Below are 14,587 nucleotides of genomic sequence, written 5' to 3' on the forward strand. Positions count from 1 at the left end.
TGACTTGTAAGGACGAACACTGTTCATTCTTCCCTGAAAACTTTAAACACATTAATAAGAGTAAGGTATCATTTTGAAAAGTGACTACGTTTATAGAGTCTGTGTCCTACATTTTTTATTTTCCAGTATTCTTCCCTAGAATTGTTACTAGAAGAAATTTTCCATGAGTACCATAAATACAGTCAGGAAGAAAAAAAAACAGTCTAAATCATGTTTCCTTGATTTGCTCAGAATTATAAAGTTGACACTTTCTTTCTGAACTATTGTTACTGAGAATGTTGCACAAAACAAGGTCTGCTTTGCATTTAACCTTTCCACAGAAATACTGTGAATCTGATTTTTTAGGCAATGTGCAGCCTCAGCTGACTTATTTCTTCCTCCTCCCAGTCTCCAGATTGAAAAATGATCCAGAACTTTCATGTTTTTTTGTTTGTTTGTTTTCTTTTTGACATAGTTGCAGGGGTTGAATTACAAATGTTGTTCTAAAGCTACCTGGCATCCTTTTCATCAGCTACTGAGCTGAAGAAAAATTCTAGCTGGTTCTCTAGTGGGATGGGCCTTTCTATTCAGAGAGGGCCCCAACCCAAAACTAGAATTCCAGAAAAAGCCTCCATTAACATTGACACCAACAAGTATTCCAGTCTGAAAGATTGGAATCTGCAATCTGCTTGAGCCACGGATGTGCTGAAGAGAGCACAGCAATGGGCCACAAGGATGATTAAGGAACTGGAGCACCTCTCCCATGAGAACAGTCAGAGAGCAGGAACTGTTCAGCCTGGAGAAGGCTCAGGGGCATCCCATCAATGTGTGTAAATACCTGCAGGGAGGGTGCAAAGAGGACAGAGCCAGGCTCTGCTCAGTGCTGCCCAGTGACAGGACTGCAGGCAACAGGCACAACGTGAAACACAAGAGCTGCCTCTGAACATCAGGGAGCACTTTTTCACTGTGAGGGTGACCGAGCACTGGCACAGGTTGTCCAGAGAGGTTGTAGAGCCTCCATCCTTGGAGACACTCAAAAGCTCCCTGGACACAGCCTTGGCAACTGGCTCTAGGTCACACTGCTTGAGGCAGAGAGTTGGACCAAATGACCACCAAAGGTCCCTTCCAGGCTCAGTCAGCCTGGGACTGTGTGACAGAACCGTGGCACTCCTTTGCATCCCATCCCTTGGAGAGATCTTACCTGCTGCCTTTTTTTTTTTAAATTCTGGATATTCACCACTAGGCCCAAGGTAACAGTGCCTAGTCAGAGAATGGAATGATTAGTTTCATCAGCCCAAGGTGCCAGATCCAGACTCTTTAACAAAGACTTTTGGTTTCTTCTTCCTCATTTTTCCCCTCACTTGAACTGCCAGGAATCTCTGAACCCAGCAGGAGAATGCAGAAGACAGTGCCTGGATTCCCCATTTCTCCTCTTATACCTGATGCATTGGGCACAGATGAGGAGATGACAAACTGCTGTAACAGATGCAGCCTTACACTAACAAACAATCCCATCCCTCAATCTTTGCAGTCAGATTAAGACTTTTTATTTTCTTAATATATCTGCAGCAAAGCTGCTATTTCTCCCAAATGGTCACAATGTAAGTAGAAGACAACACCAGCAACAGATGTTGGATTTCTCTGACTAAACCTTTGTGGTCCACAAGAGTTTTCTTCATAAAACCCCTTCAGAGCTTCTGATTACTTTCTGAAGAGCTTCAGACAACCTAGCACACTTTTTTTCCAAAGCAGATTCTGTTCCACCAATTAAATTCTAGCCCTTGCTTAATACAAGAAATCTAGTCCATAATGTTAAAAGGGTTAGGTTTCAATGTGTGTTAATTTATTGCATTTTTTGTGCCAGAAGAAATCTCTGTTTTGAGATAATGCATGCTCGCTTTCATTCTCACAAAAAAAAAACTTACAGTAAAATAAAATTTAAAAAAAAACCCTGTAGCTTTCTCAAGATGCAATAGCTACCACTATCTCATAGATTATTAAATTTAAGAGACCAAAGACATCAGTGTCTCTGAACTAAGACAGAACATAAGCCACCTTTCACAAATCTATCTGTTTATATGAAGGTCTTGAATAAGCTACATGACCAAAATTATTGGAGTACTTTCTTGTCTTTAGAAATAAGTTATTTCAAAAAATACTTCAATGAGAAAAGCATTGTGTAATTCATGGAGTACTTCTGCAACTTTTCTGCCTTGCATAATAAATACTCTCCATGAACACAGACAATCTGAGGAGGGGCAAGGGAAAATGGATTTGTCTTTGCTCTCATAAAATGATGGCGTACCCAAGCCCAATGAAGTACTTGAGACTGTTCATTTTCAAAATAAAAAATAAACATTAGCAAAGGAAAGAAGTTTTACATACGTATTATTTTAACACATATTGTTTTTTATAGTCATTGCATAAGTAAGTTCTTCAGCCACCATCAGAAACTTCAGGTCTAAATGAGAGCTCCCTGAACACCAGCGCAGAAGATGTTATTGCACCTTTTATCTCCATAAAGAACCACTGGAACTCATTAAACCACCTCTAACAATTACAAAAATTCTTAGATAAATGCAATATAGGCTATGCATTTCTCAGGAGGCCACAATCAAGCTCCTGGCTGTCTTGAAAACTCACCTCCCCTTGTTCGCTTCAACAACTTCCGAATAACCTCTCATTATTTTTAGAGCAGACCCACATGAACTTGGCAGAATCTCCAAGTTACCTAAAAAATACAAATATCTGGCAAAATTGACAAGTTCACAAATTGTTGATCTTGCATACACATTCATATCTCTGATGGTCATCTAATCTCAGGTACACACTTCTCACAAGAGAGCCCAACGACCACATAGGCTTAAAAATTACTTGAGCATTCACACCCATGCAACGGAAAAGACAGTTTACACTAAGGGTCTAGTTTTCAAGATGAGTGGTTACAGACCTTTTTGAAGTATTTGCATTGAAGCATAATGTAGCATAACCAATGACTTAAAAGTGTGATACATGCTTTTAAGTTTATTGCACAAGCTCTTAAAAAAATAATAATCACAGAGTTGTGAAAGTCCCAAGTTTAAATGTAGGTGTAATGAGCTCTACTTCCATTGAGATAGAAACATCCTGATTGAGGAATAAAGGGCATGAGTAGGAGGAAGAGAGTAGAGATAAGGTATGCTGTGGTATCCAGTATTGCGTTAGACAGAAAACCCAAACCAGTATCTGGTACATCTGACATTTGCTGTATTAGAAACAACTACTTATATAAAGCACTTATTCTTCTATCTTAAACATAACTATCCTTGTCTAGCAGGAAAGAAAAAATTCCAGAAAATAATAAAGAAAGAAATTGCACCTTACAAGAATGATCTAATGTTGTTGAAAGTTTAAACATCTACCTGTTCTCACAGAAACTCAACTGTTCTGTATTTTGTCCTCAAATTGCCTTCCTGAGCAAGAACTTTAAAATTCAAATAAGTTTAATGGTATTTCTGAACAGAAACTTTAGTACTGTAGTCCAGCCTCTGAATCTTTACAACCACAGAAATGTCTATCGCATCCCATGAGTCCTCTTTGCAGTATCAGACTTTCCAGAAGTGTTCTAAATACTACCTTGTAGCCAATCAAAAAGGTTTATATATTGCACTTAGCAAAAATAAAATTAGCACCTTGATTAAAAATATCTTATTCTCTGAGAATTTTTTATTTCCTTTACAAAAGGTATGCAGTACATACCATAAACTAAAATAACTTCTTAGGGTCAAGTACTAGGCTTTTTCCCCCAGGTAAAGAAAGTTCAGCAGTTCAGAGTGACTGAATTAGCATTACCATTTTTAGCACGTTCCTACAAGATGAAATATGTTATGGTGATCTTCATTGCCAGCAACAATTTTTCCTTTAAATCTTGAGTGTCAGTTCACATCTCCCTGCTTTCACTCATCCATTCATAACAATTTGCTGCTTCCAAATTCCTTATGTATACAATTTCACATCCTATGTACAGAAAGCTCAAGCTTCATCCATGTTTCCAGCTTTTCTGTACCCATCAGCTCTAAAAGATCCCAGTCCTTCCTCGTCCCTTTAGCATTACATACCATTTTTGAATTCCTACTTGGCTAAAGGAAGCCACTGATCCTCTTTTTTAGACACATTACAACTGAAATCTGGCACTTAATGAGGATCCAAATACTCTGTTCATCACATACAGAGAAGCTGCTTTGGAGAGAGGCACACAAGCCCTCTGTGCACACAGCATATGAAATGATACAGGAATCAGAAAAGAAAATGCCAACCCAAAATAAATACTACATAATCCTCCCAGTATTTTTGGGGAAACACTGTATTAAAAACTTGACAATAATACAGCATAGAGTGCACCTCACCATCTTTTCTTACAGAGTTGAGATTCACAGGAAGCAGAGATCAGGACTGGAAGGACCAAGTTGACATAAGTCTTCATATAAAGAAAAGAAAGAATACCAATGAATTTGAGATCAAAGACTCAGTAGGAGATCCAAGCATTGCCTTTGTGATATATTGATTTTCTACCATGTCTGAAAAGCTGAATTTCTGAAAGAGTTTTAGAACTCAAGAGGTATCCATCAGGTATCTGAACTTAATGTATGAAGCCCAAGACTCTCTTAAGATACAGTTCTAGCTTTTAAATAATTAAAACCTATTTTACATATCCAAATAAAAAAGAAGAACTGTATAGAGCAATTTGGGAGTCTCTCAGATTTCATCCTATTTTCCCATATCACAAAATTCTTCCATATAATATTAATTTTGGCATGGGGGAAACAACTTTTGCTGCATTATTTGGCATATTTAATCATTTTCATTATCTGCATATTTGACAAAGGCATTTTATTCACAGCTAGGCTAAAGCAGATCAAATTTCATAGGCCAAACATTATCTTAATTGCTTATTATCCTTAAATGTCAGCTCTAATATAGCTATATTATTATAAATAACCCTAATGTAGAGTAATTTTGTCACCGAGATGAGTTATCATTAACATACTACTGAACAAGACACTGATCTGTATGCAACATGCTCTGAGTAACTCATCATCACTTAAAGACATCACTTTCAATTATGTATAACACTAAAACTGCACTGAAAACTGCTCTTGGCAAGATTGCTGGTTTGAGAGACACACTTGCCATCCCCATAATCTTCCCTCTCAGACATAAATGTATTTGGGTGGCCAGAGGCATCAAATTAAGTCACATGACAAGTCTGAAGTCAAAACAACATCAACAATGCACAAGAGGATATTCAGCAAGGATGCTACTGTCAAGCAGAAAATTTAACAAGTGAATCCAAATAATCAAGAAATACATTATGTGCCTTACAACACAGTGAAAAGCTGATTGCCAAATAACAAGATTTCCTTTCAGCCCACTAAACTGTACTTGTTGGTTCAGCAAACTATATCCAACAGAGAGAATGTATGAGACGTCAAATGCTGACAAGACAGCTTGCTTCATTCTGTGATGAAAACTAGCTTGGCAAACCACATCTGCTTGATGTTTTTTTACCACACAGCCAAGTTATTTAGTCTGTCAGCTGGCTGAAAGTCTCTGACTTTTAGGTTCAATGAAGAGCAATCTGAAAATTTAACATATACCACTCTATCCTACTGACATGCCGTTTTCAGTTCTCTTTCATCAATATAATCTCAAGGACATTAATAGAATAGGAAAAAAATGCATACTTTAGTAATGTGATCTAATGAACCTCATTTAAAGATGGGCAAAGCTTTTCTTTTCCCTTTTTAATCTAGCCATCCATTGTTGATTGTAAAAATGGATATAACTGTTCAACAGCAGCCACAATAGCAACTTATAGAATCTACTCAAGCTCAGAGATATTCGTAGTTCCCATTTATCTGCCACTGCAAGTAATGACTGGATGTTTTGCATCAGTGGTCAGTACATCCAGATACAGAGATGTACAGTCCGAAGCAATAGCTGGTTGTAAAGATCTGGACAGATCATCCACCATGAACTACTAGCTTCAATTAATTCCTTCCTACCTCCAGATTCTACACAGCACTTCTAGTCAATGGCAAGCAGCAGTTTTTCAGTACTGGAAAACCTCAGCACTTGGTCATAAGCAAGTGATGACAGTAAGATCCCTTTAGTTACCAGTGCTGAACTATGTTTTAAGCAAGACAATTTGTTGAAAACTCAGTCGGAAAAATCCTGGGAAAGTGCTGTATCAAAGAGCTTTGAGAGGCAGCTTTGGAAGAAAGGTGGGTCTCCTTTACTTTAAAGTCTCACACCTGAACAGAGCATTCCACAACTACTCTAACACTGGTAAGACTCGTATTTTCACCAGGTCAGCCTAAGAGATTGTTCAGATAACAAAGCCCAGAAACTCCAACAGATAAGAAACAGGTCAACCTGTCAAACTTAGAGATGCAATTTTGAGTCTTCTATAGTGAAAAACAATACTATCCCACCGGAATTTCTCCTTTAAAAAAGCACTATTTCATTCCAAACATAAATGCTCAACAAAAAGAGTTACAGTATGTTAACAGGAGGAAGAAAACATAAATGCAAACTTGCATCTACCACCCTTTTATTTCATTATTTAAACGGTGTGTGCACAAGAACATCGGAGTTCAGTGATAAAAAGAACAGCACTTATGGTAAGAGAGGCATAGCAGCCTGGCTAAAATACAGCTGAAACAGGAAGGTGAACTTCAGCACAAGACTGTATGAGAGGGAGATGGGGATTCAGATTCATGCATCAAGCTAACATAAAAGGATCAAAAACCTGACATGAATGTTAAGTCACCATGAATGTTTAGTCACTCTTTTTGCTCTCTAAAATGCTGATGAAGAGCTTACCCAGGATAAGATCAAGACAGTTTATCACTCCGCACCATCAATTCTTTAATCTCCATAAAATTCTGCAGAATATGCTGTTGTGACAGCATAAAAACACCTGGGATATTAGTGCCCATCACCCTATTACGTACTTAATAATTTAATTAATCCAGGTGGTCAACTCAAATTAATTAAAGATGCACACAAATATTTTCCAACTCACTGACACTAGTCATGGGTGAACTAAGGAAAAACCTTCCAAAAGCAGAGGAGGGAATGCCAGGGTTGCAGACTACTGCAAAAAAACCAACATTTATGTCATGCAAATACCTAAATCTCCTTTGTGCTTCCCAAAAACTAAAAGTATTTTAAAACACATATACTCTTTTTCCACAGTTTCAAAAATGAACTTGGTCCCTGGAGAAGTGTTAACATATTTGGATGTTCACTCCATGTAAATGTGCTAGCACCTTGTGGAAAGCTGTCAGTATCCAGGAAGACTCCAAACTCTGCATATTTTATAAATTCTGTGATGCATAGATAAGTAAAGAGCAATTTAATTTTAGAGCCATTGTCTTAAAAAAAAAAGAAAAAAAGAAGGTATTTATCTTTCAGTCACAGCTACAGCATTTGTTACTCTCAAAACACACACCTATGACAAGACACTGTCCCAACAGGAGGTTTAAAAAAAAGACAAGATCATACTTAGCAAGAGCAAAGAACAAAGGACAGATCAGCTTCCACTATCAGGAATCCCAGCACCAAAACTTCTTCACTTACACAGAGTTAAATGCTTACTGAAACATTCCCCTTGGAGATAACAAAACCACAAAGAAAACAAATGCATACCATGAATAAGAGTCCCAGGAGAGAAACCCTGGAAAGTCTTACTGAGGCTGTTTAAGATGTCATCACCTGCTGCCTCAGTACAGCATCTGACAGAATTAAATTCTTAGGGTTGGAAAGAACTTCTGGAGATCATCTAATCCAACCCCCCTGCCAAGGCAGGGTCACCTGTAGCAGGATACACAGGAACACATCCAGGTGGGTTTCAAATGTCTCCAGAGAGGGAAACTCCATGACCTCCCTGGGAAGCCTGTTCCAGTGGTCTGCCATCCTCAATGGAAAGAAGCTCTCCCTCATCTTGAGGTGGAAATTCTTGTGTTTATGGCCATTGTTCCTTGTCCTTTTACTGGGCACCACTGAAAAGAGTTTGGCACCATCCTCTCGACACCTGCCTTTGAGATATTTATATGCACAGATGAGATCCCCTCTCAGCCTTCTTTAAACCAAACACCTGGTTTAGACAACTATTTACACAAATTTACTTTCAGCAGTTTAAATTAAATGAACGCGCCCAACCGCGCACAGGAGAGAGCAGCAACCATGTGCGAGCAGGGCACAGGACAGCCGGGATAAACAACACACCAAACATTGCTGCTACACTCGCCAGCGCTCACCTTCCATTCCGCACGACACAACGAAAAACTGCATCTTAGTTGTAAAGAGAGTAGAGAGCGGCGAGATGAAAAATCTCTTTCGCGCGGCTATTCCGACACACGCGAAAGCGACCGCGTCCCGTCAGGCCGGGCGCCGCTGCCCGCTCCACAGGTGAAGTTTGCGGGGAGCGGGCGGGAGCGCCCGGCCGTGCCCGCCGGGAGCCGCATCCCAGGGCGGGCGCGCTCCCCCCGCGGCCGGGAGCGCCCGCCCCGCCTGCGGCGGCACCGCACCTCGGCCCGCCGCAGCAGCCGCCCGGGCAGCCGAGCAGCCGCACGCCCGCGAGGGATCACAGCCCGCGCCGTGACAGCCCGGCGGGGATCAAAGGGCCCGCCCGCTCCCCGGGGCCGCCGCCGCAGCCCCGCGAGGCCCCGGGCCGGAGCCCCGCCTGGGCCGCCGCCGCACTCACCAGGAGCACGGAGCCGCGCACCACCTCGGAGACGCTCTGCCGCAGCTCGGCCGCCGTGCCGGGCTTGCTCAGCGCCCGCGTGAACTTCCGAGTCTCCGGAGCCACGAGTGCCATGGCTGCTGCCTCCGCGCTCCCTCCCTCCCTCGGCGCGGGGCCGCCGCAGCCCTCCCGGCGCGGCCGCCGCACGGACGGACGGACGGTCGGACGGGCAGCGGGACAGCCGGGGCTGCCGTCGGGGGGCGGGCAGGGCGGGCAGGGAGCGCAGCCCCGCCGGGCGCCGCGGGCAGCCCCTCCCTCCGCAGCCCCTCCCTCCCCGCTTCCCTCCCTGCCCCGATTGGCGCGGCCGCCAGCGGGGCGGGGGGCGGCGCCTGGCCGTGCCCACCTGTTCCCGCAGCGCCCTCCTGATTGGCCGCCGGGTTACCTGCCCGGCTGCGGCTCCGCGCCCTCATTGGCCCGGCGCGGACCCGGGGCTGCGGCGGGGCGGGGCCGGCCGAGCCGGAAGTCGGCGCCTGGCGAGCGGCCCCGCCCCGGCAGGAGTGGCGGCAGTGGCGGCTCCGGCGCGGTGCCTCGGCCGGGCTCTGCCGGGCTCTGCCGCCCGCGCTCTGCCCCGGCAGCGGCCGCCGCTGCTCCCGGCTGTACCTGCCCGGGGGAGGGAGCCTTCCTGCCCCTCTGCTCAGCCCTGGTGAAGCCGCATCTGGAGCGCTGTGCCCAGTGCAGTGCAAGGGAGTCCTGGAGCGCATCCAGCGGCGGGGAACAAAGATGATGAGGGACCGGAGCATCTCTCGTGTGAGAACAAGCTGAGGGAGCTGGGCCTGCTCAGCCTCGAGAAGAGAAGACTGAGACCTCATCAACGTCTGTCAGTATTGAAAGGAGGGTGCCAAGAGGATGGAGGCAGGCTGCTGCTCGGAGCAGCAGGACAGGAGGCAACGGGCAGAGACTCATGCACAAGAAATTCCACTTGAATATAAGGAACAATTTCTTTACTGTGCAAGTGACTGAGCCCTGGAAAAGGTTGCCCAGAGAGACTAAAGATTCTCGTTCACTGGAGATTCAAGGACCACCTGGACACAGCCCTGTGCTTGGGGATGACCCTGCTTGAGCAGGGGGATTGGACCAGACATCCCACTGTGGTCCCTTCCAAGCTTGTCCATTTCATGATTCTGTACGTGTAGACACCCGTGCACATGGTGCTGTATAAGTGGAAGAGTCCAAAGCCTTGGGAAATGGGTGCTGGAGCTGCAGCGCCCACAGTGTGGTATGAGCATGTGTGCTGCTCATGCATTCAGTTTTCTCTCTGAGGCTTTCCTTTTTACTGTTTTTGCCCTCACAAATAGTATCTATTTGTAGGTAAAGTTGCACATGTCCTTATTTGAGTAAGGACCGCAAAGGTGATGAGGGCTCTGGAGCATTTCTTAGGAGGAGAGAATGAGGGGGCTTGGCCTGTTTGGTTTAGAGAGGAGAAGACTGCATGTAAATTGCATTAATGCATATAAATGTCTCAAATGCAGGTGTCAAAAGGGTAGTGCCAGACACCTCACGGTGCCCAGTGTCAGGATGAGGAGCAATGGCCTAGACACAAGAATTTCCACCTCAAGATGAGGGAGAACTTCTCTCCATTGAGGGTGGCAGACCACTGGAACAGGCTGCCCAGGGAGGTCACCTGCTCCAGGTGACCCTACCTTGGCAGGGGGGTTGGATTAGATAATCTCCTGAAGTCCTTTCCACCCCTAAGAATTTCATTCTGTGGTTCTGTAGAAGTGTGGATGCCTCTAGCATTCTTAATTACCACAAATGCCTGCTGAGAGCCTGGCTGGCAGCGCTGCTGGAAGGTATGCAGGCATTAGACACATTTAAATGCCTGAAGCATTTGAGAGCATTAGAGCTTGTGCACCTTTATCTTCTTAAGCACCTTTTTATATAAACTGACAACACTTCTCTGCACTGAATATACAGCTTACTACTGAAGGAGGCAGGGAGGGACTGAGGGCTGTGGACAAGGGGTAAGGGGGGGTTTCAGGTGGAAAAAAAATAGCACAAAGTGTTTGTGTCTGAGGATGCACACACTGCCGCATAAAGGGCCTGCTTTTTTGGCTGCTTCACAGATACATCTGTAACTAATAAGATTCCAAGTAATTGAGGTAATTCCTTCAGAAAGGATAAAAAATGTTCAAATGCAGAAATTTGTATCTTACACAGAGTTTTTGTCCTTGAAGGATCTTTCCTACAGATACTCTGCAGACCTGCATCAAAGGCTCATTTATTGAAATGCACGAGCTGGGATATTTTTAGTAGGATGTCTGTCACAACTTGAGTGTTCAAACTAGTTTATACCTTAAGAAAGACATAATGTGCAGAGAGTGTGACTTGCCAGGCTTAGTAAAGATCACTAGAGTTTCTGTTTTCACAAGTCCAAAACCTGATGTGTTTATGAGTGAGTGTTTAGGCTGATAAATCAGAAAATTGCGTACTGGTGAGAGATTATCTGAATACAGAACTGGATGAGCAGTTATGTAAAGATTTAGCTGGGATGAGTTATCTTACGATTATCTTTTTAATTTTTGTACCTCAGTGTCTAGGATTTGTCTTGATTTCCAACCTCCACAAGTAAACATGCCCTAGATTTTTTATAAATAATACATTATTATTTTCTAAAATTAAATAATTTGTTATGTTCAGAGCTCTCAGGTGCTTTGAATTCTGACAGTTCTGACCAATATTAAACAATTTAATCTAGAGATTTTAACCATTGCTTGAATGTAAAATGGCATAATTTAACTATGTTTGCATAATTTAACTTAGTTTGTTATCTATAAATAATTCTCATGTATATTATGCATTTTCCTGGAAAAAAAGACAGTTTTCCAAGTCTGAAAAAAACTCAGAATGACAACTGTATAGGTAGAAATATGTAGGAAAAATGGTAAAGGATAGTTTACTTAAGAAAACCATACAGGATGCCCAAAAAATTAGGTTATGACAATCATCAGAGTTTCTTTTCAGCTAAGCACATTCAGTTAAAGAAAGAAAAAGAAAGTGACAATTCTGTGTATAAAACAGAAGGAAAATATGAAAGCTGATAAACAGAAAGGTAAATTACAGTTGTGAAACAATGAGAATGACTAATAGTAGCTAAATATAGGAATGAAAAGTCTTGGATCATTGCCTAAAGAGCAAGGGGAATAATTTTTTTAAAACATCAGGATCAAGAAAGAAAAAAATCCAGACAATGGCATGGTTTCCCTGCTACTTTGAAATACACAGCTTTCAGTAACAATGCCAATGCATAAAAGCATTTGTTTTTTAATAGAAACCTGGATAATGCAATAATACTTCATGGATGTAATTGCAAATGTTTTACTCAACGTTTTACAAAAACCTTTTTACAAAATGTTTTACTCAAGTACTTTGTAAGGATGCTAAAGAGTACCGGTAAAGCTTAGAACATTTAAACTTTCAAGAACAACTAAGTCATGACGCAGAATTTTATGGGATTCTAAATCATTCATGGTAATAATTGACCTGTGTTTTTTTCCAAAAATGAAGAAGATAAACTGATTTAGTGTCCATTAGAAGTGGAGCTAAAATAACATGATGAGACTTATTGGCAAACTCTTGAAAGTCAAAATTAAGAACCACATGTAGGAATTAAAGAATTATCAAGTTTCTAATATCAACATGATTTGCTGAAATTGAGGCCTGTTGCTTAATGGGATTAATATTTTACCTGGCAAGGGTCACTGTATAATTATGAGTTTCTATGAAGACATTAAGGTATATTCTATTGAATGCTAATATTCTATTCCAAAATATGTTAATACAAAACTTGCAACATAGCTTTATCTGAGAAAAAAAATAGATGCAGACATAAATATTTATAGGAAAGAAAGGCATCCAAACACAAAGAATATTTAAAAGTCAAATTACAGAGGTGTTATAGTGTGGTTATGAACAACTCAAAAAGATTCGTGCTTATGGTACAAACTTTGGATTCAAAAGTGAAGGAATATTAAGAAGTAGTAATGATGATGTTATATATGGCATTCATCAAACTTTTACTGAAATAGTGGTATTGCGTTTTAACACAAATGATTGACAAACTGGAAAAGCCAGGAAAATCTGCCTTGTCATGAGGGAATGAAGAAGCATCTGTCTAGCTTATACAAAACCTTGATCATAATGTGCTAGGATTTATAAGAGAATTTCAAATATTAAAAGTCCCTTTAATCTGTCAGCTAAGATGACAGTGAGAACCAATAAATGGCAGGTGAAATTATACTCATGTAGAGTAACATCCTTCTCTTTTAGCCTCAAGAGGAGTTATTTGGTATTATCCCTAAGGACCCACCAAGCTCTATTTCCCAATTTCTAAATTCAGATTCAATGGCTTTTCTAAATCCTGTGATCTAAGTCATCCCTCAAGTTATGGACTCAAAGCAAAGCTCACATTATAAAATTTCTTGGCTTTTGTTGCTGCGGAAGTCACAATGATCATAACCTTTCTGGCCTGAAAGTCCTTTCCATTGGAGCTCAAGGTCACCGAAAGTACCAATCTCTTCACTCTTGTGACCAGTGACAGGACTTGAGAAAACAGCATGAAGCTGAGTCAGTGAGGTTTGGGTTGGATATCAGGAAAGGTTCTTCACCCAGAGGGTGGTTGGGCACTAGAACAGGTTCCCCAGGGAACTGGTCACAGCACCAGCCTGACAGAGCTCAAGAAGCGTTTGGAAAATGCTCTCAGGTACATGGTGTGACTCTTGGGGTGTCCTGTGCAGGAATGCTCTCAGGTACATGGTGTGATTCTTGGGGTGTCCTGTGCAGGAATGCTCTCAGGTACATGGTGTGATTCTTGGGGTGTCCTGTGCAGGAATGCTGTCAGGTACATGGTGTGATTCTTGGGGTGTCCTGTGCAGGAATGCTGTCAGGTACATGGTGTGATTCTTGGGGTGTCCTGTGCAGGAATGCTCTCAGGTACATGGTGTGATTCTTGGGGTGTCCTGTGCAGGAATGCTCTCAGGTACATGGTGTGATTCTTGGGGTGTCCTGTGCAGGGCCAGCAGTTGGACTATGATCCTTGTGGGTCCCTTCCAACTCAGCTTATTCTATGATATGGCCAGAGTAGATGCTAAAAGATCAGAAAGATCAGAGGAAGCAAGGGTGTACTCACTAAATATTAGCTAAGCAGGCAGTCTGGAGGTTTTTCAAATAATAAACAACTTAAAAATGGATGTTAAAATCCAGAGAAGATATAGAGGGTTTTCTGGTTTTTTTGGGGTTTTTTTTTTGAGGGGTGGTCTGAAAGGCAGCAACATAAAAAGCTACATTTTGATAGCATTTTATCAGTAATTTAAAATTAGTTACTAGTTTTCTATACCTGTAAAAGTTAAATTAAAACAGTACTGCGAGGTAGAATTTTTAGCATCTTCAAACATACTAACCCATTCAGTGATGTGCTGGAATGTGCTCAATTCATTTGAGCTCCTTTTTAAAATTCTCCCAAAGCCTGTAAGGAATAATGGAGTGTTTTTGCTGCATCTGGCTAAGACTGACTTTGTCCCAGATACAGCTAATCTACCCTTCCAAATATTCTACAAGCAGTCCACACAGATATTTCTGAATAGCAGCATTTAGTTCTTCCCCACCGCCCCCAGTGGAACATAAGAGCATGCCAAAGTTTATGTACAGAAAGGTACAAGCATTTAAAAGTTACTTGGATTGTACAACACTGGTCTCTTCTCCGCCATGAAATCCATAGTATGCCTTTTTAATATAACACCTTTTTTTTTTTTTTTAATATCAGATGGTGTCCCTAAGTCTCCAAAGTTCATCCTAAATGCAAATACCTGAAAACAGCTGGTTAGT

At 42.0% G+C, this 14,587-nt stretch overlaps 1 protein-coding gene across 4 annotated transcripts in view; it reads right to left on the bottom strand.

The window, feature by feature from the left end:
• The window catches only part of DOCK9 (dedicator of cytokinesis 9), a 112,986-nt gene extending 104,000 nt beyond the window's left edge, over positions 1-8,986 (bottom strand). For 3 of the 4 annotated variants that reach the window (XM_038159689.1, XM_038159646.1, XM_038159618.1), the window contains exon 1: positions 8,729-8,986. In XM_038159689.1, coding sequence (XP_038015617.1) covers positions 8,729-8,842 — 114 coding nt within the window. In that variant the 5' untranslated portion in view covers positions 8,843-8,986. The remainder of the gene's footprint in view (positions 1-8,728) is intronic. The other variant, XM_038159717.1, reaches the window with a different exon arrangement.
• Positions 8,987-14,587: the final 5,601 nt, after the last annotated feature.

The sequence above is a fragment of the Motacilla alba genome, chromosome 1 (assembly GCF_015832195.1).
Source record: "Motacilla alba alba isolate MOTALB_02 chromosome 1, Motacilla_alba_V1.0_pri, whole genome shotgun sequence".
NCBI lineage: Eukaryota > Metazoa > Chordata > Aves > Passeriformes > Motacillidae > Motacilla > Motacilla alba.